The following is a 23,117-nucleotide window of genomic DNA, read 5'->3' on the forward strand; positions in this document are numbered from 1 at the left end:
AAGCCAGGGGGGCTGGGATCGCCTTCCTTTTCAACGCCGCTCGGCTCCCTCCGGCTCTCGCCCCCGAGGGCGCAGGGAGGAGGTCGCCAGGCGAGCTGGGATCTGCACGGCCGGAGGGTACGCAAAAAAACGGGTGGAGAGACCCGCCCTTGTCTGGAAAGGAAGGGAGGCGGGAGGAAGAGGAGGAGGAGGAGGAAGGAGGAGGACGGTCGGGTAAGGCTGCTGCAGCCCAGGTCTTGCAAGGCGGGCCGGCGCAACTTGGACGGGACTTTGGTTGCGGGGCAGGGTAAAAAGCCCGACGGTGTGGGGAAGGGGCGCAGGGAAAGGAGGGAAGCCGGAGGGAAGGAAGCCGACCTAGTCTTAACCCAGCCTCTCCCTCCCTGCCTCCCTCCCTCCGGGTCTGGAAGGGGCTTTTCCGGGCCCACCCCCCTCCCCGTCGCCGCGCCTTGTTTGCAAAAAACAAAAACCAAAAGCCCTTTGAACGGAGGGGGGAGTCCCGGTTTCGTGGTAATCTTTCTCGGCATCGGAGCCTCCCTCCCGCGGGGCTGGGTTTCGCTCCCTCGGCTTCGGACTCCCCTTCTCGGCCGGGCCACGTAAGTCTCGACGGAAAAGTTCGCGAACCTCCGCTTCCCACCCACCCACCCCGGGCGGGGGTCGGGGGGTGTCACCTGAACGAGCGCCAGCCCGCCTGCCTCTCTCCGGTGGTCGGGAAAAGGGTCCTTTGGAAAACGGGCCAGGGGTCTGGGAGGCCGAAAGGGGAAGCGGGGGGGGGGGGTGGCGGGGGTGTGTGTGTGTGTCTTCATTCCGAATTGCGATCCGGGTCGCGCGGCGGAGTGGGGTGGGGGTGGTGGCGAATGCGGCTCGCAAGCCATATGTGGGGATTCGGCAGAAAAAGTCCCACAAACTTTGATCCTTTGCCCCTCAGAGAATGTGGGAATGGGACCTAAGCTGTACTTTAGACTGGAGTCTCTGTTTGTACATGTCTGTTTGGGTGTCTCCTCTCCTCTCCTCGCCTCTTCCCTTTCCCTCCCCTCCCTCTTTTTCCCTTCCTTTCCCTTTCCTTTCCTTTCCCTTCCCCTCCCCTCCCTTTGCCTTCCTTCTCTTCCCCTCCCCTCCTTTCCTTTCCCTTCCCCTCCCCTCCCTTTCCCTCCATTCTCTTCCCTTCCCCTCCTTTCGCTTCCCTTCCCCTTTCCTCCCTTCCCCTCCCTTCCCTTTGCTTCCCTTCCCCTTCCCTCCCTCCCCTTCTCTTCTTTTCCCCTTCTCTTCCCTTCCCCTTCCTCTTCCCCCCTCCCCTCCTTTCCTTCCCCTTCCTTTCCCCTTCCCTTTCCCTCCATTCTCTTCCCCTCCCCTCCTTTCGCTTCCCTTCCTCCCTTCCCTTTCCCCTCCCCTCCACTCCCTTCCCCTTCCCTCCCTTCCCTTCTCTTCTTCTTCCCTTCTCTTCCCTTCCCCTTCCTCTTTCCTTCCCCTCCTTTCCCTTCCCCTCCACTCCCTTACCCTCCCTTCGCTTCCCCTCCCCTCCTTTCCTTTCCCTTCCTTTCCCCTTCCCTTCTCTTCCCTTCCCCTGTTCTAGTTCTGTTCTGATTATTTTCTGTTCCGTTCTCCTTGATTCTAGTCTATCCCCCCGCCCCCCACCCGCCTCTTACTTATCTCGTCTTCCCATTTGCCCAACCCTCTGAGAAAGCCGGACCTCCAGAGTCTAATGTTAATTCAGAAGACTGAAATGGTGGCCCACACCAAGGGAACTTCCATGCGGCCCAGCTGGGCTCGGAGCCAGACAAACAACCCCCTCGGGTGGATGTGGTGAAGTTGGCCAAGCAAAGCAGATTGTGGTCTCTCCCGGCCAGTTGCTCGTCAGGTCTGGTTGCGCAAGAATGGAAGAAAAAGAAAAACACTGTCTTGGCCTCCATTTGAGAATTAACCCCACTCTTAACTCTGAGCCGTGTTGTGTGGACAAAAGCGCTTCCCAGCCTCTGGTGGGAAGGCCAGTTTTCAAAGGGTGTCTTGTCTCTTTGTGTGTGTGTGTGTGTGTGTGTGTGTGTGTCATTCAAACGATGCATCCTCCCTTCCTGAAATCTCCCCTTTGGGTAGGGCGCCACTGTTGTAGCACAGCTGGCCAGCTGTTTCCTTTGGTGGGATGACTTCATGGTGGAAGACTGGCTAGATGACTCTTTTCGCCATCCCCTCTCTCCAGAGACCAAGAAGTCATTAGGTCCAGGGAAACAAACGAGCAGGAACTAAGGGGAACCATTCTTTTCTCTGGTTGAACAGGGACGGCCGGTTTCCTTAGCCCTACTGGTTAGTTAGTGTCATTGAACAGAATATCAGAGATGGAAGGGGCCTTGGAGGTCTTCTAGTCCAACCCCCTGCTCAAGCAGGAGACCCTATACCAGTTCAGACCAATTAGCCATCCAAATTCTTCTTCAACAGTTCTGGTGTTGGAGTATCCACAACTTCTGGTGGCAAGCCGTTCCCCAGGTTAATTGTTCTCACTGTTAGAAAGCTTCTCCTTCATCCCAGGTTGCTTCTCTCCTTGATGCGTTTCCATCCGTTGCTTCTTGGCCTGCCTTCAGGTGCTTTGGAGCAGTGGTCCACAACCTTTTTTGTACCAGGGACCAGTTTCATGATTATTCATTCTTTGCGGCCCGGTACAAAATGATCCACGGACCGGTACCGGCATCAGCACGCACAACCAAGGCAAGGCGAGCCAAACGACCGGCCAGCCAGCCGTCCCCCGCTTCTCCCCGCCACCTTCAACTCCTCCTTTCTTCTCGCGTTCGATGGGCTTTTCGGGCTCTTTCTTAATCTCCTCCTGAGTAACGCGAGACTCCACCGCCATCGGGACGGCTCTTCGTTTGAAGCCACCACCCCCTTCGACAAAACTAAGGCGCGAGGATTCCTTCCGCACCCAAACACCTCTTTCCAACTGACAAGCTCACCCGGAAGCACTTTCTCAAGCGCCGTCGAAACAAGATGGCGGCGCCCAAGCAAAGTAGGCCCTACTTTCATTCTTTGCAGCCCGGTACAAAATGATCCACGGACCGGTACCGGTCTGGGGCCCGGTGGTTGGGGACCCCTGCTTTGGAGAATAGCTTGATTCCCTTTTCTTTGTGTGGCGGCTCCTGAGATATTGGAAGACTCCTCTCAAGTCACCCTTGGTCCTTCTTTTCATTCAACTAGACATTCCCAATTCTTGCAACGGTCTAGCCTTCAGTCCCTTAACCCTTTACACTTTTGAGAAGGAGCTTCCAACGATGGATTCAATGGGAGCACCTAGACCAACATAACCTTCTCCAGATTTGGGGGGGTTTATACCTTCCAACATTTTCAGCCCTCATTGCTGGCCAATGATCCCAAAGACCATCATTCCAACTCACTTCTGTTGAGAAAGATCAGTGCACAAATTCCCCTTTTCTAAAAACTGAAATCATCCCCCTGATGTTCTTTTTGAAGCCAAGGAAACTGACGGCGGATTGACTGAGCTTTGTAAATTTCACTTCTGCAAAGATAGGGCCTGACTAATAGTCCTGAGACCAGGCTGTTCCTTTTCAATGACTCTTCCGAATGTTTTGAGGGCTGCATAAGACAGCTGGACTTGCCAAGGCTAGCCCAAAGATAGACTGTTTGCACAATCACACAGGAAACGTGAATCGAGGGATGGAAGCAAACATTTCAAAATCCAGTTGATACAAAATTGTGTTGTGTTGTTTAATTGGGGCGTTAGACTTTTAAGATGATTGTCCAAGCGCAATTCCAGAGGGGGGAAGAATATTATGTCATTCTAAGCTTGCCTTTTAGGAGAGTTTGGCATTGTGTGTTTGTTATCTTGCACACTTGAATTTTCTGCCATGTAATACAGCTGGCTCACTTCGCTGGCAGGAAAACAAAAATCGCCTTGACAATTACAGGGTTCTGTTGGTAGGGAAAGAGAAAGCAGAAGAATCCTGGTAGAAGGAGGCTAAAAATATAAACCCAGAAGACCTTATAAATAGTTCCTGTTGATGTCAAATAAATATGCTTGTCACAATCATAATTAGACAGCCAAGAATGGGTGGGGAAGAGACAGCAGAAGAAAGAAGCTGATATAACGTCCTGGATTTTGCAGAACATCTGATGGATCTTTTTGGGGAGAAGTGAATTTCAGTTAGAAGATTAAAACACACCTTAGTGGTGTGCTGGATAGTAATTTCTCTAAAAAAAAAAAAGCTTTAATTTGTCTATCTTATTCTTCAGAGGTTGGTGAGAATTTATTTGGAATTGGTTGTGAGAATGTTCTTGAGCTGACTTGATGTTGAAGATAGCACTGAAATTGTTGGTTTTGACTTGATGTTGAAGATAGCACTGAAATTGTTGGTTTTCTGGCTGGTTCTTCTGGCCTTCCAACTCTCTCTGATCTCACAGATGGATGCATCCTCAAGGAAGGAGTTTCTTCCCAAATGTAGAAGAAGGATTGTGGTTGGAGTCAAAACTAGAATCAGCCTAGAATCTCTATGTAGCCACAAACAGACTAAGTCCAACCCCTCTTGAATTCAGTTGACTCTTAATTAATGTCATGATAATGCTAAGTATTAGCTGAGTAGACTTTTGTGCAGAGGCATGATTCGTAATAAATCAATTTAATTGGAATTTCACGTACTCCTGATCTGTTGTATCTGACATTAAGCTACTCAACTAAAGGTTGACAGTATTTTAGCTTTGGATTAAGGGTCAACAAAATTCAAAACAGACTGGACTTAGTGTGTTTGTGACTACTTAGAGACTCTAGGCTGATTCCTCTTTTGACTCTACCGCGGGGTCTGCCAGTCCTTCCCCTACACTAAAGTAATGGAAGCCAAGAGCGTTAGAGACAAGAAGGAGGCTTACATAGATGGGGATGATCTGCATCGTTTGGCCAAACTGGGAAGTCAAGGCAGAACATCTCATGCCATATCTTAAGAATTTTATTGAAGGTATCTTATCCCCCCGAATCCTGCTATAAATCAAGGACAGCTTCTGGTTCCTATGTGGACGTTTTATGGAAGAATTGCGTCCGCTTTAGAAGTTTGGAGCTGAGGTTTTCTGGAACGCTGATAGATTGTTGAAGTGGTTTGCCATTCTCTTTCCCGGGGCCTTTCTTTTCTAGCCTACAACCCTAGACTATCCTGGTAGCAACCCATCAATGTGCTTGGATTGTTCACAAGTTGTCTACCTAACACGGAGAGTAAACCTGGTGTTTTTCAACGTCTTACCCTGTTTGGTTTTCCTTAGGAAGAGCACCGCTGCTTTCTCTTGACCATGTGCTCCAACACTTGTGGGCCTCCTGGCTCCCAGGACCCTTCCTCTGCACGGAAGCTGTGCGTCCAGCTGCTGCTTCTGGGTTTTCTCTTCCCCGCTTGGCTAGGTAAGTAAGAGGAGCATCATGGATTCACCTTCTTAACTTCTGCCTTCCCAGTTCCGAGTTTGATTTGGTTAAGGATTGACATAGAGGGGGCTCCGCGGTTCAGTGGTGAAGATGCCGAGCTTGTCAGCCAGAAAGGTCGGCGGTTCGAATCTCTAGCACCACGTAATGGAGTGATCTCCCATTCCTTATCCCAGCTTCTGCCAACCTAGCAGTTCAAAAGCACGTTAAAAATGCAAGTAGAAAAATAGGGGCCACTTTGGCGGGAAGGTCACAGCGTTCTGTGCGCCTTCGGCAGTTTAGCCATGCCAGCCACGTGACCACGGAGACGTCTTCAGACAGGGAAGACGTCCTTTAATGCCTCCAACTTGGCCCCGCTGTTCAATAATTCTCAGTGGAAGATAAAACTTGCTTCAAAAATAGTCTTCAAAAGAAAGCAATACAGTCCGAATTTAATGAGCAGATAGAGGTGAAATAAAAAAAAAACCCAAACAAACTACGGTGATGAAATTTCCACAACGGAGCAGGAGTATTTACCAAATTCAAGGAGATAACAAGGCACAGTCTGTTGGAAGGACGACAACTAAGATAACTTCGGACCAAAATAAAACACGCTTTGTTTCCAGCGTTTGCCAGTATGCAGGTCCAAACTCTTATGCAGTTCTCACACCTGCAGCCCATGAAGAGGATTAAGGCCTTCTCCTCCTGAGTAGACCACGTCTCTCCCTTATCCTCTCCTCCTTGCGTGCCCTAAGATGGAGAGAGGATGGGCCTGGGTCCTCCTCTGACTGCTCAGCCGGCCTCTCCCCCTCCTCAGCCTCCTCCACAACCTCCAGAGCCACACTTCCACTCCCTGTCGGCTGTTCCTCCTCTCCCTCAGAGTCAGTCTCCACCAAGGGCATGACAGTAGTGTTCTGATGCACTGATTATGTTACCTAGTTGGGTCATGAAACATCTGCAAGAAAACCACCAAGCTCAGAGAGCACCAAGGACCCCTCATTTCAACCCCGAGCTGCAAATATTCTTCTTTATGGCTATTATCTAACAAATCCAGAAATATAAGGAGATATATGTCACCCTTAATTTTAACCTCGTTAAAATGCAGCGATCTGCGGGAATGATCTGAAAAGAGAAGAAGTTGAGATCTTACAAGCTGTGTGTTAAAGGTCTCTCTACTCACAGAAGGTGGGAGGACGTGGGAAATGCTTCAGAAAGGACCCCAACCCAGTTTTCTAAAGAGTAGTAGGACTCGGATAAGCAACTGCCGTGGCAGCCGTAGCAAAAATTGAGGGCAACTTAATGACTTCCTTGCTTAGCAATGGAAATTCTGGCCCCAATTGTGGTTGTAAGCCGAGGACTACCTATAGGAGTGAACTCATTTCTTCTCCCTTCCCAGCAGCGTCAAAAGTTTTTCTAATCTTCTTGGAGGCTTCACCTATCCCAGGGGAAGTCCCATATCAAACATCTGACTGGTTCTTTGTTCTCAGCCAGAGCACATCTGTGCACGAATGAAAGGTTGCAGTGTCTTTTAGTTCTCTGGAGTGTGGACACTTGGAGTTAACAGGTCTCCCTCCCTCAAAATGCAATCAGGGCTACTAAGAGGCATAAAGACGATGTGATGAAGCTAGACTGACATCTAGAGGTGAACATACGAGCTTCTGGATTGTTGTGTGATATTATTATTATTTTTTTAGATCATCCTTTGCTATTTGGCTACTGGATGTTGTTCAGATACGGGCACATTTCCTTCAGATTTCAAGCTATCCCACAGTGGGGATTTTGGTGTCCAAAGTTGGGTGTGAACAGAACCAGGGTCTTTCCGGAAGAGGTTCTGCACTTCAGGGCTGGATACCAAAAAAAAAGCAGAAAGTCAAGTGTGAATTAAAACACGCTTTGTTGAGCAAGACACAAGGGGTTGGGTTTTTCTGGAACACTGAATGGTCAACAAGGGTTCACAAACCACAGGGCCTGGCTTGGCCTGAGCTGTAAATGACACGAAACAGGGCAGTGGTGGGATTCAATTTTTTTTTTACTACCAGTTCTGTGGGTGTGGCTTGGTGGGCATGGCAGGGGAAGGACACTGGAAAATCTCCATTCCCTCCCCACCCCACTAACCTGCTTTCCAGCTCCGGTCTCCTGTGCAGGGCAACCAAAGGAGACCCAGCCGATCATCTGGGACTCAATGGGAGGCGGAGAATAAATGGGGTTGGCGGGGCCAGTCAGAGGCGTTAGTGGCCGGGTTTTCTGAATTACTCAAACTTTTCGCTACCACTTCTCCAGAACTGATCAGAACCGGCTGAATACCACCTCTGAAATAGGGGCATTTGGAATAAACCAGCCAACCTGAGCTGAGCAAGAGCTCCAATGGTGGAGTCTTGGTTTGTGGTGCACCGTGGGTGATGGGACATCCCTGGCTTGCGTCAACGGAGACTGCAATTGGCAAAGGGAAGGTTGGCGTACAAGGCTTTGTCCCCAAAGCTTTTGCAAGGGGTTGAGCAGGGAAGTCTTAAGTGTTGTGTTGTGTCGTCCTCTTCCCCATCAGGAGCTGTGGAGATCAAGGTCTCCGAAGAGCCCGTGGTGGCCCTCGTTGGCCACGATGCCGTTCTCCACTGTTCCTTCTCACCGGAGGCCAATTTCAGTCTGGACGAGCTCAGCCTCTTCTGGCAGGTGACCGACACCAACCAGCTGGTGCACAGCTTCACGGGAGGCCGGGACCAGCTGGCCTATCAGGGCAGCACTTACGCCAACCGCACTGCCCTCTTCTATGACCAGCTGGCCCATGGCAACATGTCGCTGCTGCTACGCCGAGTGCAGATTTCCGACGAAGGGAGTTTCACCTGCTTTGTCAAAGTGCGGGACTTCAGCAGGGCGGCTGTTACTCTTCAAATGGCAGGTGAGCTTCAAGGAAGGAGGCGGGCAAGATTGGTTTCTGAACCACAGGGAGATGTTCTGACCCAGTTTCCCAAACACGACAAACCCTCTGACGTGAACGCAAAAGATTCCTTTATTAGGAGGCCCGGCAGCTCTGGCAAAAGAGTTTCTGTCTCACCGCAGGCTAACAAGTCTGTCCGGCAAGCAGATGAATAGTTGTCTGCCACATCTATTCATCTCTGCCCCCTGCCTTGTTTCCCCAAAGCTAGGGTGGGACTTCGCTAAGCAGCAGTGGCTTTTCCGTCCAAGGACCAGCCCATAGATTTCCATCGCTCTCCTCTCCTCTGCCTTCTGTGCATCTGCAAGTCAGACACTGGACCCGGCTGTTTCTCCTCTTCCTCATCAGCCACCTCCAGACTTGGCTCTTCCATCCCAAGGACCAGCCCATAGATTTCCACCGCTCTCCTCTCCTCTGCCTTCCGTGCATCTGCAAGTCAGACACTGGACCCGGCTGTTTCTCCTCTTCCTCATCAGCCACCTCCAGACTTGGCTTCTCCATCCCAAGGACCAGCCCATAGATTTCCACTGCTCTCCTCTCCTCTGCCTTCTGCACATCCGCTTGTCAGGCACTGGACCCAGCTGTTTCTCCTCTTCCTCATCAGCCATCTCTAGACCTGGGGGCTGTTGATTCTCCATCTGAAGGCTGACGGATGGCGCAGGCTCTGTCTCTTTCTCTCTCTCTCTCTCTCTCTCTGACAGCTCCATTTCCTCTCCCCCCTCAGAGCTCTCAGGTTGCCCTGAGGCTGACCTTGACTCCCACGCCTCCCCCTCCTCTGATTTGGCTGCTGGAGGGGCCAGCGGCCGACAGGCCACAATAGGAGTGCTTGACTTAACAATGGTTGGTTTAGTGACCGTTCAAAGTTACAACAGGACTGGAAAAAGGGACCTACAGCCATTGTTCAACCTTACGACTATCTAAGTATTATTGCTATTGCCGTGGGTTTGGTCCTGAATCCTTTCTCATCCATTCTTCTCCGTTTTTTTAGCTACCTACTCCAAGCCAAATGTGAATTTGGAACCCAGCAAGAACCTGAAGCCAGGTGACCTGGTCAAAGTGAGATGCCACAGCTTTTCAGGGTACCCTGAAGCTGTTGTGCTCTGGCAAGATGGCCAGGGGAACAACATCACTGACAATATCACCACCTCCCAGGTGGCCAACGAGCAGGGACTCTTTGACGTCCAGAGTATCCTGCAGGTGGTGCTTGAGCCTAACAGCACCTACAGTTGCCTGATCAAGAATCCTTTGCTTCAAGAGGTGACCCAGGCTTCCGTCTCCATCACAGGTTTGTGCCTTTTGGGGAGAGGGTGAAACCTTGGGTAGTCGGTGAGGAGGGGGGGTCTACATTGGCTCTTCTGGGATGGAGGTTGGACTTAGCTGGGACTGCCGACCTCTGTGGAGAAGACTCGATGCTGCCGTAACGGTCACCAAGTGGTTGTAAGTCGAGGTCTACTTGTACTTAATATCTCTGTAAAAATTAATTATTTAGTGTACGGCACGTTTTAGCCAGAGGTCACTGAGGTGGCTGGCTGCCTCTGTGAAAGGATTTTTGGGGGGGCGGTGTTACCTTACAGCGGAACGTCTGAATTCCAGGAGCCAATCAGGAGAGGGTCCTTTTGTTGTCCCTTCCACGGCTTATTCGCTCACGGGAATCGAACCGTGCACCTCCATGATGGGCGGGCCCTGCATCTTACCCAGGGGTGGGCTTTGAAAATATTAGCAAGGAGTTCTCTGCCTGGTTGCTGAATGGGCATGGCCATGGTGGGTGTGGCTTAGTCAGCCTCCTGCACCGTGGCAGGGGGGCATTTTGTCCTCCCCGGGCTCCGGAGGCTCTTTGGAAGAGGGAAATGGGACGATTTATGGCCTTCGCGAACTTCCGGGAGGCCCGTTTTTCGCCCTCCCTGACCTTCCGCGCATGCCCTGCACTTACCTGCATCCAAAACGGGCCGTGGGGGAGTGACTCCTGGGAGGGGCAGGGTGAGGCGGGGCCAGCCAGGAGTGGGATTTGGGGCTTCTCTGAACGGCACAGAATCTGGTCTTACCACGTGAGCCACTGCAGCCCCTCTGTAAAACCAAGACATTTTTACAAACGGAGGCCAATATACGTGTCCTAGGACAACGTTGCAGGATCCAATCTGGGTCAGCAAATTGTAGGATTGCAGCAGCGGTGGTATTGGACTGGTTCGGCCCGGTTCTGGCGAGCCGGAAGTGGTGATGAGCAGCGGAGACCCAACTGGTTCTCTCCACCGCTCTGCCGTTGGGCTCACCCGCCCGCCTGGGTTCCCATATTCACTTTTATCTGCTGAATTTGAAATGCAGCTGCTTTCAGGGGTGGGATTCAAATTTTTTAACAACCGGTTCTGTGGGTGTGGCTTAGTTGGTGGGTGTGGCTTGGTGGTTGTGTTATTGTCTGGGCATGGCCAACTCAATATCACTCACACTGAGGCACGCTTCTCCTCGCCTGGCCTCTCATGACTGTGGGGATGCTGCAACAGTTGTAAGTGTGAAAATGGGTCATAAGTCACTTTTTTCAGTGCCATTTTAACTTTGAATGGTCACTCCACACAAGCAAAGTACCAGCAAAGGAGGGGGAAAAAAACTCTGGAGACGTTCCAGAGACAGGAAGTCTAGTCCTGCCAAGAATGTAATAAGGGTTAACGGAGAGGCAGTTTCTGTCAGCAACACCAGAATATTTCCTTCCTGCCTTCCTTACAGGATTAGGCCAGTAATTTCTTCTAACAACCGGTTCTCCGAACTGCTTAGAATGTTAACAACCGTTTCTAGCGAATAGGTGCGAACCGGTAGAATCCCACCCCTGGCTGCTTTGCGCGGCGCAGAAGAGTGCTATGTGGCAGCTGCTGAAGTGACCGGGATTGTGCAGGCTTGCAGGAGGCAAGTTAGAACACCTTTGCAGCTGCACAAATGCCTCTGCGCCTGCGCAAAGTGCACATTTAGTGCGTGGGCACACACAAACTATCTGCATGCGTGCAAAGCATGTCCACCAAGCCATGCCCACCAAACCGGTGGCAACAATATTTGAATCCCACCACTGGATTACAGCCTTCAAAAGGATCGGCTTTCGGGGATGCCTGACCTTTTCCCTCCGCACGTTCTGACAGCACTTGCCTTGCCAAGTTATCTTTGCTGGCTTTCCAGGTGTCTTCGAGTCATTCCAGTTTTTTTTTATAGACTCCCCCAAGTTCTCGCTAACCTTCTCCATTTGATGGTAACATTAATTAGGGTTTAATTGTCCTTGGCACGGCAATCGCTGCTTTGTGAGAGAAGATCCCTTTGGGAGCGTAAACGTTTTGGTTAAACACACAATGCCACTCGACGGAGCCCAGTAAGGTTGGACACAAGCTGCAAGCGTCTTCTTGAGGGCAGCAAAGGAAACGCAAATCGAACCTATGTCTTTTCTTGTAACCCAGAGTTCCCCAACCCCTCATAGCCGTGATCCAATACTGGCCCCTGGTCCATTGGGAATTGGGCTCTGTAAGTGACGGGTGTTCTGACCCAGCTCCCAAACATGACAAACCCTCTGAAGTGAACCCAAAGATTCCTTTATTAGGAGCGCCAGCAATCCTGGCGAACAGTTTCTCTCTCATTGCAGGCTAATAAGTCCATCCAGCAGAGTCTGTCACATCTATTCATCTCTGCCCGCTGCCTTTTATCCTGAGAGCTGCTGGCAGCGGTGGCTCTTCCATCCCAAGGACCTGCCCATAGATTTCCACTGCTCTCCTCTCCTCTGCTTTCTGCGCATCCGTGCGTCAGGCACTGGACCCGGCTGTTCCTCCTCTTCCTCATCAGCCACCTCCAGACTTGGCTCTTCCATCCCAAGGACCAGCCCATAGATTTCCACTGCTCTCCTCTCCTCTGCTTTCTGCGCATCCGTGCGTCAGGCACTGGACCCAGCTGTTCCTCCTCTTCCTCATCAGCCACTTCCAGACTTGGCTTTTCCATCCCAAGGACCTGCCCATAGATTTCCACTGCTCTCCTCTCCTCTGCTTTCTGTGCATCCGTGCGTCAGGCACTGGATCCAGCTGTTCCTCCTCTTCCTCATCAGCCACCTCCAGACTTGGCTCTTCCATCCCAAGGACCAGCCCATAGATTTCCACTGCTCTCCTCTCCTCTGCCTTCTGCACATCCGCACGTCAGACACTGGACCCAGCTGTTCCTCCTCTTCCTCATCAGCCACCTCCAGACCTGGGGACTATTGACTTTCCATCTGAGGGCTGATGGACAGCCCAGGCTCCGCCTTCATCTCTATCTCTGACAGCGCCATTCCCTCTTCCCCCTCAGAGTTCCCAGGTTGCCTTGATGCTGACCCTGACTCCCATGCCTCCTCCTCCTCCTCCTCCTCATCTGATTGGCTGACAGATGAACGTGTGAAATCCATTTACACAAGTGGTGGGGGCTTGCATTCATACGCGAAGCTCCATTTGTTCAACACTTGCCATGGTAACTCCGAGCAGTCATTAAATGAAACATTTAAGTCGAGAGGTACCTGTAGGTGGTTGTGACAAGGAATTTCCCAGAATTTGGCATTAAAACCAACCTCCTTCAGCATTCCGTCACCCGGGATTGAAATTTCCTTGAATGGGAGCAAATCTTTGGCCAGATCAGCCGTGTTAACAACCGTTCTCCTTCACTAATGCAAAGAAAATGTACCTGCCAAACAGACATCTCCATTGTGATCAAACGTCCTCGCTTCCATCTTTGGAGCCTTGTCTTAAAACTTGGAACAAAAGAGGAGAAATTGAACAGATTTCATCTTCTTAAAAAGCAGCAGCGGCTTGGCAACACGTCAGAAATAATCAAGCTCTTTTTCATTTGAGGAATTTCAACAAAGACCCGACAGCTGTGGTGAGATTCAGCCAGTTCGCACCTGTTCGGGAAAACCGGCTGTTAACTTTCTAGAGTAGTTTGGTGAACTGGTTGTTGGAAGAAATCATTAGGGCAGAGAACCAGTCGTTAAATTATTTGAAGCCCACCACTGCCTGACAGCACAGGGTGGCCAATTTTCAATGTGCCCACTTTTTTATTTTTTTAAATCCCTCGCTAGTTTAACTTAGATGATTTCCCAGGTCCGTCTCGTCCTTGTAAATCAGATATTTTAGTCGCATGCATCACATTTACGCCCTGCAAAGTTTGGGTTTCGGTGAGCCTGGACTTCTGAATCTTGTTTTGAGTGCTTTTTTGTTTTTGTTTGGAGATTTGAAAAGAAAAGTGAGGGGAATTATTTTACTTCACCATTGAAGGAAAATGTTACTCAGTGTTTACTTCATCTTAATGGACATTCTGAACTGAAGATTCTGCACCAGGCAGGGGGCTTGTGATCAAATAATCCTGAAGTCGTTTAGAAATGCTAGACAGTTAGTAAGTTTTTTGCGGGGGAGTGCATGCAAATAGATTATGAATCCCCCTTTGGAAAACTGCCAGCCGGAATGGAAGGAGGAGTCAAGTAGGGAATTAGCCTTGAGTCTTTGTGTAGCCACAAGAGACATAAACCTGATACACTTCCTCCCCGAGATCCACGTAACTTTATTTGCTTGTTCCGAAGAGAAGGCAAGCAGTCTGGGAAGATTCTTATAATATAGATGGAAATCAATAAAGTTGGTGACTTAGGCTATACACGTATGGCTCGGTTTGTGTGTGCCCGACACCCCCAATGTTTAAGTCTGCATAAAAGAGACTTAAATCTGCCTAAAAGAGACCCTCACCCATAACAAAGAGGATGCTATTTACCCAGCAACCCATCTGAGGATACAACCCTTTGTCAAGTCTGAATTTGGTTAGATTGTGGGTTTGGTTGTATCCTGGGTTATTCATTAGGCTTTCAGCTGTAAAACGTTGGCAGACATGAAGTCGCCTTGCCAGCATCCAAAATCTCCCGTCGATGGAAAGCCACATAAGGAATCCACTAGGCTGATGCCTCCTTGCTCAGCTTCTCCTCCTTCTCCGAGCAAAGGGTGATAGATCAGCATTTATTTGAATTTATTAGCATAATTATTTAAAGGTTAATGAAGTGTTTTATAGGGTAATTCAACCTGCCTTTTCCTGGGAAGTCTTGGGAAACGGCAGCAGTTGAAGCATTTAGCTGCATCCTTAGGGGGCTTTGGGCCCTGAGTAAATTCTTGGCAGCCAACAGCTCTTTGCGGTGTGTGGTGTGACATCAGACCCACATGGTGGAGAGTTTTCCTTGGGTCATCCCAGTCCAGGGCATTGGCAATCACAATCTCTGTCTCCTTCCAGGACAACACCTTCTGTTTCCAGCAGTAGCTCTTTGGGTCACAGTGGGGTTGTCGATTTGTCTTGTCATCCTTCTGATCGTCCTGGCGTACGTGTGCCAGAAGAAAATCCGTCAAAGTTGCAAAGAGGAGAAAGCGAAAGCCGGTAAGAGTTACCTGCGCGTTGGCTTGCTCTGTCTTGATGCATGTGCACTTGTTTCAAACCTCTCCCGATATCTCTAGGGCTATGCACTGCTCGGAGTTTGAAGACAACACAATGCTTCGTAGGGCCGGGAAGCTGGCACCTGTCTGCAACTCTTGAAAGCAGCTGTGTCTTTTTGGTGTGTGCATTTGTGGCTGTCTTTCACAATTGCATAGATTTAAAAAAAATTAAAAAGAGGACCCATTGGAAATTGGTGACTTTCCTCCTCCTTCTCTCCCTCCCCCCTCCTCCTCCTCACGGTTACCTAGTTCGGTAATGAAACATTTTCAAGAAAACAACCAAGTCCAGAGAGCACCTAGGACCCCTAAGCCATTGTTGTCCTCCCCCTCCTCCTCCCCTCCACAACCTTCCTCTCACTTGTCCCCCTCCGTCCCCAACCCTCCTCCTCTTCCTCCTGCTCCTCCTTCCTCCTCCTCATCTTCCTCCTCCTCCTCGTCTTCCTCCTCGTCTTCCTCCTCATCATCATCTTCCTCCTCATCTTCCTCATCTTCCTCCTTCTCCTCCTCCTCTTTCTCCTCCTCTTCCTCCTCCTCCTCGCTCCTCCTCCTCTCTTCCTCCTCCTTCCTCCTCCTCCTCATCTTCCTCTCCTCCTCCTCCTCCTCCTCCTTCCTCCTCCTCCTCCTCCTCCTCCTCCTCCTCCTCCCTCCTCCTCCTCCTCCTCCTCCTCCTCCTCCTCCTCCTCCTCCTCCTCACAGTTACCTAGTTTGGTAATAAAACATTTGCAAGAAAACAAGTCCAGAGAGCAACTAGGACCCCCTAAGCCATCATTGTCCTCCTCGTTCCCTCCCCAACTTCCCTCCCTCCCCACCTCCTCCTCCTCCTCTTCCCTGAAAACTCCACACCTTCCTACTACAGATGGTATTACCTCGTTTGGATAATGAAACTCCCACAAGAAAACCACCAAGCTCGGAGAGCAACGAGGAGACCCCCTCATTCCCACCCTCAGCTACATCTATTCTCCTTTATGGAAACCAAAAGGGACGAGAATTATTGATTCTGATAAAGGCGTGAGACTTCCTTGGCGTTCTGCCGGTATACCAAAGGTAGACGGTTGCGTGTTTTACAACGTGCAGCAGGGGGCGGTGCAGGACTTCCTTTTGTACATTCGGGTAAAAGTTGAACATTGGTCTAACAGAAACCTAACACCAACCCTTTGCTTTGAAATACCGGTAGAGAGAGAGATGTTCAGATTCTCTACGATTCACGCTATTGTTTTCACTCTGTTTGGCACCCTCCACTGGGACTCAATCCACTGACACCTTCTTCTTTCTTTTTCCGTAGCACGGACAGCCTTGCAACCGCTGAAAAACATGGATGTCAAAGAAGGTAAGGGCGGTTGCGCTTTGCAGCAAATATAGGCGCAGCGTCGTAGCTTTCGGTCCTTTCAAACCAAGGGGGCGGGGCCATAACTCCGTGGCACGTTTCTTCTACGTACAGAGCAGAGCGGTGGTATTTTACCAGTTTGGCCCGGTTCGGCCGAGCCGGTAGCACCGATCCAGCAGCGGAGACTGAATCGGTTCTCTCCTCCGCTCTGCTGTTGGGCCCACCTGCCTGCCCGGGTTCCCACACTCACCTTTAACCCCTGGTTTTGAAGCACAGCTGCTTTGCGTGGCACAGAAGAGCGTTGCGTGGCAGCTGCGGAAACAACCGGGAGAGTGCAGGCTTGCAGGAAGCGAATTGGAACGCCTCGGCGCATGCGGAAGTCCGCTTTGGTGCACACGCACGCTGAAGGTGCGCATGCGCACAAAAACGCGCCCACCAAGCCACGCCTACTGAACCGGTGGTAGAGAGTTTTGAAACACACCACTGAGACAGAACGATCTGGATGAAATCGGTGGCTCCCACTTTCGTCTCCTCTGCAACAAATGGCGATGGCCAAACTTGGCATTTCTGTGACATGTTCCTCTCGGCTTTGATTTTTATTTTTATTTTTTTTGAAACAGAAGTAAGGATAAAGCGCTTTGCCTCGGTCAGATTAGGTTTCATCCTTCGACCTTCATCTAAAAGCTAAATCTGAATGAGAGAGAGACCGAGATGAGGAGGGAGGGAGGGAGGGAGGAGAGAGAGAGAGAGAGAGAGAGGAAGGAGGGAGAGAGGAGAGACTAGTAATCACTGAAAACCACATGAGCCTCTGTGGCGCAGTGGTTAGAGTGCAGTATTGCAAGCTACTTCTGTAGCCAGCTGCCTACAATTTGGCAGTTCAAATCCCACCAGGCTCAAGGTTGACTCAGCCTAACACCAACCCTTTGCTTTGAAATACCGGTAGAGAGAGAGAGATGTTCAGATTCCCTACGATTCACGCTATTGTTTTCACTCTGTTTGGCACCCTCCACTGGGACTCAATCCACTGACACCTTCTTCTTTCTTTTTCCGTAGCACAGACAGCCTTGCAACCGCTGAAAAACATGGATTTCGAAGAAGGTAAGGGCGGTTTGCGCTTTGCAGCAAATATAGGCGCAGCGTCGTAGCTTTCGGTCCTTTCAAACCAAGGGGGCGGGGCCATAACTCCGTGGCACGTTTCTTCTACGTACAGAGCAGAGCGGTGGTATTTTACCAGTTTGGCCCGGTTCGGCCGAGCCGGTAGCGCCGATCCAGCAGCGGAGACTGAATCGGTTCTCTCCTCCGCTCTGCTGTTGGGCCCACCTACCTGCCCGGGTTCCCACACTCACCTTTAACCCCTGGTTTTGAAGCACAGCTGCTTTGCGTGGCACAGAAGAGCGTTGCGTGGCAGCTGCGGAAACAACCGGGAGAGTGCAGGCTTGCAGGAAGCGAATTGGAACGCCTCGGCGCATGCGGGAAGTCCGCGTTTGGTGCACACGTGCACGCGAAGGGTGCGCATGCGCACAAAAACGCGCCCACCAAGCCACGCCTACTGAACCGGTGGTAGAGAGTTTTGAAACACACCACTGAGACAGAACGATCTGGATGAAATCGGTGGCTCCCACTTTCGTCTCCTCTTGCAACAAATGGCGATGGCCAAACTTGGCATTTCTGTGACATGTTCCTCTCGGCTTTGATTTTTATTTTTATTTTTTTTGAAACAGAAGTAAGGATAAAGCGCTTTGCCTCGGTCAGATTAGGTTTCATCCTTCGACCTTCATCTAAAAGCTAAATCTGAATGAGAGAGAGACCGAGATGAGGGGAGGGAGGGAGGGAGGGAGAGAGGAGAGAGAGAGAGAGAGAGAGGAGAGGGAGAGAGAGAGAGAGAGAGAGAGAGAGAGGAGAGAGACTAGTAATCACTGAAAACCACATGAGCCTCTGTGGCGCAGTGGTTAGAGTGCAGTATTGCAAGCTACTTCTGTAGCCAGCTGCCTACAATTTGGCAGTTCAAATCCCACCAGGCTCAAGGTTGACTCAGCCTAACACCAACCCTTTGCTTTGAAATACCGGTAGAGAGAGAGATGTTCAGATTCCCTACGATTCACGCTATTGTTTTCACTCTGTTTGGCACCCTCCACTGGGACTCAATCCACTGACACCTTCTTCTTTCTTTTTCCGTAGCACGGACAGCCTTGCAACCGCTGAAAATCATGGATTTCGAAGAAGGTAAGGGCGGTTTGCGCTTTGCAGCAAATATAGGTGCAGCGTCGTAGCTTTCGGTCCTTTCAAACCAAGGGGGCGGGGCCATAACTCCGTGGCACGTTTCTTCTACGTACAGAGCAGAGCGGTGGTATTTTACCAGTTTGGCCCGGTTCGGCCGAGCCGGTAGCGCCGATCCAGCAGCGGAGACTGAATCGGTTCTCTCCTCCGCTCTGCTGTTGGGCCCACCTGCCTGCCCGGGTTCCCACACTCACCTTTAACCCCTGGTTTTGAAGCACAGCTGCTTTGCGTGGCACAGAAGAGCGTTGCGTGGCAGCTGCGGAAACAACCGGGAGAGTGCAGGCTTGCAGGAAGCGAATTGGAACGCCTCGGCGCATGCGGGAAGTCCGCGTTTGGTGCACACGTGCACGCGAAGGGTGCGCATGCGCACAAAAACGCGCCCACCAAGCCACGCCTACTGAACCGGTGGTAGAGAGTTTTGAAACACACCACTGAGACAGAACGATCTGGATGAAATCGGTGGCTCCCACTTTCGTCTCCTCTTGCAACAAATGGCGATGGCCAAACTTGGCATTTCTGTGACATGTTCCTCTCGGCTTTTATTTTTATTTTTATTTTTTTTGAAACAGAAGTAAGGATAAAGCGCTTTGCCTCGGTCATATTAGGTTTCATCCTTCGACCTTCATCTAAAAGCTAAATCTGAATGAGAGAGAGACCGAGATGAGGGAGGGAGGGAGGGAGGGAGGGAGGAGAGAGAGAGAGAGAGAGAGAGAGAGAGAGAGAGAGAGAGAGAGAGAGAGACTAGTAATCACTGAAAACCACATGAGCCTCTGTGGCGCAGTGGTTAGAGTGCAGTATTGCAAGCTACTTCTGTAGCCAGCTGCCTACAATTTGGCAGTTCAAATCCCACCAGGCTCAAGGTTGACTCAGCTTTCCATCCTTCCAAGGTGGGTAAAATGAGGACCCAGATTGTTGGGGGCAACAGGCTGACTCTGTAAACCGCTTAGAGAGGGCTGGAAAGCAATATGACGCGGTCTATAAGTCTAAGTGCTATTGCTATTTCATGAGGACCTAACCCTACTCACTTAAGATTAGGGTTAGGTCCCCATGAATTCAGACAACAAAGTGAACATCACCAACTGGTTTATAGTATATTGCTATGTTTAGGAGGGCTCTGACTTTTCTAGCCAGTCCTATCTATGTTTCCTGGTATAATACATGAGGAAATCCCATAGCGGGCAAACCCACTTAGGGTGAGGCCCCCATGAATTCAGATTGCAAAATGGACGCCGCCAATGGATTCGCAGCTCATTGGTATGCTAAGGAGGCCCCTGACTTTTCCAGCCCATCCTTTCTACGGGATGGGTAGACTCATTTCTCCCTATTCTGCGACACAAAAGGGATTGGTTTCCTTTTTTACGATCTGTGGGCTTCAACTCCCAGAACTCCCCAGCCAGCCAGCCAGCCAGAAGTCCACTCATGTTGAAGTTGCCAAGGCTGAGAAACATTGGGAATGGAATGAGGAGGGGGACTCTTGATAGCCTATCCTTTGAGGTGCCCCCATCCCAATCCTTTTGACCTACTTGTAAGACTGCCGCGTCCCAATTTTGAAAAGTTATTGTTCCTTTCTTTCTAGATACGGCTGAAGAAATCGATTGACGATAATGGAGTTGTGCTAAGGCACCTCTCAAGGCTGAAGTTGGCAAGCCAACCTCTTGAGAACTTTCTCCAGCATAGATCATAGAAGAGGCAAGAGTGAATTGCCCGGTGTTCTTCCTTGAAGCCTACAACTCAAAGCTTCTTACAGACTCTTGCCTTCTCCACAGACCTGGCCCTCCCACCGTGGACTGAGAAAGAGGCTGGAACTCAACTTAGTCCTTGCCGGCTCTATCCTTGCCCCAAGCTTGAGATAGCCAAGGTCCTTCTTCATCCAATGTATCCAAGGCTACTTATTCTTCTCCCTGTTGACCTTACAGGGCAAAAACTGATCTCTATCCTCCCAGGGATCATAATTTAGATCCACACAAAGATCCCACAGTCAGGCTAGACAACATGATCCAGCTCAGAACTTCAAGTTTGACTGTAGTTCTTCTCTTCTACCTGCAATCTCCCCTTCCCCCATGGGAATTTGCCCGCTGGGTTTTAAGCCGCTGCCTCTGGGAACAGTTTTCTTCTCTCGCTGCACCCAAGAAGCAAAATTAGTCTGGGATTTGGCCAAGAGACTATCTTAGTATCTCTGGCATCCTGGCAAAGTTTATGTCACATGCATCACGGCCAATTTGCCACTACCAACTCCCCGCAAGACAACTCTCTGCAGGACAAGAGTTATACTCATATCAAAGAAATGGTGGAATAGAATAATTAAAGAACGGGGGCAAAAGGAGACGCAAAATGAAATGCGAATGATAAAAAGTAAAGTGATTTTTTAAAATTTATTTTAAATAATTAAATTGAATTGTTCAATAGTCCTGCAGTGAGTTGTCCCACAGCAAGTTGGCCATGGCAGCAAATTTTTTTTCGAGTTGTCCATTTCTGGTGTCAGACTGCCCCGATGCGATCCTTTAGGGAAGTAAAACCCTCGACTCCATTTGGTTGAAGTGAAAAGAACTTTTAATAAAAGGCTTTTACAGTTCGCCATTCCTTCCCCTCAAGTCCAGTTCATCGTTGACCAATCCGGTATTGCCACAATGTTTTGAGAAAGGCTGGGGTGTTTTGGGGACCCTGGAATTTCACCCCGTCCCCCCCAGGACAAAAGGCCTTGAAGATCCCAGGCACAACCAACCTGAACTACTGTGCTCTTCTTCACCTGTCATTCCCCGCTCCCTAATTTCCACCGTTGATGTGTACAGGTGTTCATTACCCAATTGGTTCCTCCTTCCTTTCTCCTCCCTTCCCTTTTTAATGGCAGGACGCCAGCGAGGTGCCAAGCCGAAGTGTGCCTCAAAACTTTTTTTCTGCTGGGAACTTTCAAAAACTGGGGTGCATCAAAGATAGCACAAGGGAAACAGATGCTTGACCTGAGGGCACACATCTTCTTTTATAGCCATCAGTAAACACTGTCAACATTAGGAGTAAGGTTCCTTTTTAAACACAATAACTTAGAAGAAAAATAACAAAAGTGCCTTGAGGAGCACTGGATGTCTGCCTTTCGGCAAGAGACACTTGTGATGCACAAAGAAACCTCGCGGGGAATTGAACGGACTTCTTTCTGCAAGCTTTCTTTCGAAATAAAAATTAAAACGTCAACAACGACCAATGGAGATGAAAAAAAAAACAAACATCTGCCTTCGGTAGACTTTGCAGATACGTTCATGTGTGCCTTGAAATCAATCCCACTTCATGGAGTGGGGCTTACTTTTAAGTGTGCCTAAGATTAAAGCCGAAATACTTGGTCAGAGGTCTCTGGGTTTTTTTCCCCCAAGTGTCATGCCCCTGGTGTGGAGACTGACTCTGAGGGAGAGGAGGAACAGCCGACAGGGAGTGTAAGTGTAGCTCTGGAGGTTGTGGAGGAGTTTGAGGAAGGGCAGAGGCCAGCTGGGCAATCCAAGGTGGACCCAGGCCCATCCCCTATCCATCCTAGGGCACGCAGGGAGGAGGAGAAGGGAGAGACATGGTCTACTGAGGAGGAGAGGGCCTTGATCCTCTTCATGGGCTGCAGCTGTGACAACTGGATAAGAGGACGGACATGCATACAGGCGAGTGCTGGAAACAAAGCATGGAAATATCTCTAGTTTATGGTTCCTCTCTTGAGTTTGGTGTCCTTCCCAGTGTGTGTTCTGTTATCCGTGGACGTCCTCCATCCCTTATCTTGCCTGGTTTGTGTTGTTTTGTACTCTTTATAATTTAAACAGCATTTTCCCCTTTCTGGTAACTGCTCGTGTGGGAGTTTTTTTGTCTCCAGTCAAGGATATTCGGAGCTTGGAAGCAAAGCGAAGGAATAAAAGGGGCTTCACCTGTTTTTTGTGACTGTGTTTATTTTGTATCCCACCCTGGGTCATCACACCAAGCCTCAAAAATGTCAGTCTTTGATTCTGAGCACTGTAGAAGTTTATGCTCTTTTTGTTTATGTCTTCTGTGGCTCTAAAGAGTATCTGGAGGAATACTAACAGGGAATTCCAATCATGTTGTTTGACATGGTAAGGGGGCAAATCTGGAACCACCAGGAAAACAATTCAAGGAAAGATAAAATTAAATTAGAACGGAGACTACGGGAGGATGCATAGAAGGAGAATGAAAATCTTACAGGCCCTCCACTTCCTTCACATTAGAATTCCTAAGACCATCAACCGGAGCCAGGTAGAAAAACTACAGCTTTCAGAATGCATATTTTCAGTGTGCAGGAATTTTATCTCAAGTTCCTGAGGTCACCAAGTAGAACTAGTGCTATGAATGTTAATACAGCCAAGAAACAGAGTCTTTAGCATCCACAAGATGGAGGCATGAAAAGGATTAAATTCCCAACACTTCCCCAGATTGGCTGAGCTCCTCTCCTCTTGTAAAGTTTCCCTTGTCCAGCCACATCCAGCTCTAAGGCATGGTGCTCATCTCCAATTTTTGGGCAAAGGAGCCAATGTCGGCCATTTTCCATGGTCATGTGGCCAGCATGACTATTATATATGCCAAAGGCACACAGAACACTCTTACCCTCCCAGCGAAGTGGTACCTATTTATCTACTCCCGTTTGCATGTTTTCAAACTGCTAGGATGCCAGGAGCTGGGGCAAGAACAGGCGTTCACTCCATCCTGTTGGTGCTTGGATCTCGAACCTGGGCTATCAGAAGCTCAGCATCTTTAACTGCTGAGCGATCGCACCCTCTTCTCTAT

The 23,117-nt window shown here is 49.9% G+C and overlaps 1 protein-coding gene across 9 annotated transcripts; it reads left to right on the forward strand.

Annotated features, from left to right (window-relative positions):
• On the forward strand, positions 1 to 22,251 carry CD276 (CD276 molecule). 9 transcript variants are annotated; one of them, XM_087941560.1, is made up of 9 exons: positions 2 to 117; positions 5,245 to 5,377; positions 7,917 to 8,267; positions 9,292 to 9,588; positions 14,556 to 14,696; positions 16,035 to 16,079; positions 17,130 to 17,174; positions 18,255 to 18,299; positions 19,930 to 22,251. In XM_087941560.1, exons 2-9 carry the CDS (start codon positions 5,272 to 5,274, stop codon positions 19,950 to 19,952), a joined length of 1,053 nt encoding a protein of 350 aa, XP_087797686.1. In that variant the 5' UTR covers positions 2 to 117; positions 5,245 to 5,271; the 3' UTR covers positions 19,953 to 22,251. The 9 variants fall into 9 exon arrangements, with proteins under 9 accessions (XP_026565698.2, XP_087797686.1, XP_026565697.2 ...); XM_087941559.1 differs by having other exon boundaries at positions 12 to 286; XM_087941562.1 differs by having other exon boundaries at positions 82 to 213.
• Positions 22,252 to 23,117: the final 866 nt, after the last annotated feature.

This window comes from Pseudonaja textilis, chromosome 13, assembly GCF_049901715.1.
Source record: "Pseudonaja textilis isolate UNSWEBS1 chromosome 13, rPseTex1.2, whole genome shotgun sequence".
Lineage (NCBI taxonomy): Eukaryota > Metazoa > Chordata > Lepidosauria > Squamata > Elapidae > Pseudonaja > Pseudonaja textilis.

Bases quoted from the DNA above. Each gene is read 5' to 3' on its own strand.
- CD276 (XM_087941560.1), top strand. From the start codon at position 5,272: ATGTGCTCCAACACTTGTGGGCCTCCTGGCTCCCAGGACCCTTCCTCT. The intron at 17,175-18,254 runs GTAAGGGCGGTT...CTTTTTCCGTAG, and splicing joins AAACATGGATTTCGAAGAAG to CACGGACAGCCTTGCAACCG. The intron at 18,300-19,929 runs GTAAGGGCGGTT...CTTTCTTTCTAG, and splicing joins AATCATGGATTTCGAAGAAG to ATACGGCTGAAGAAATCGAT.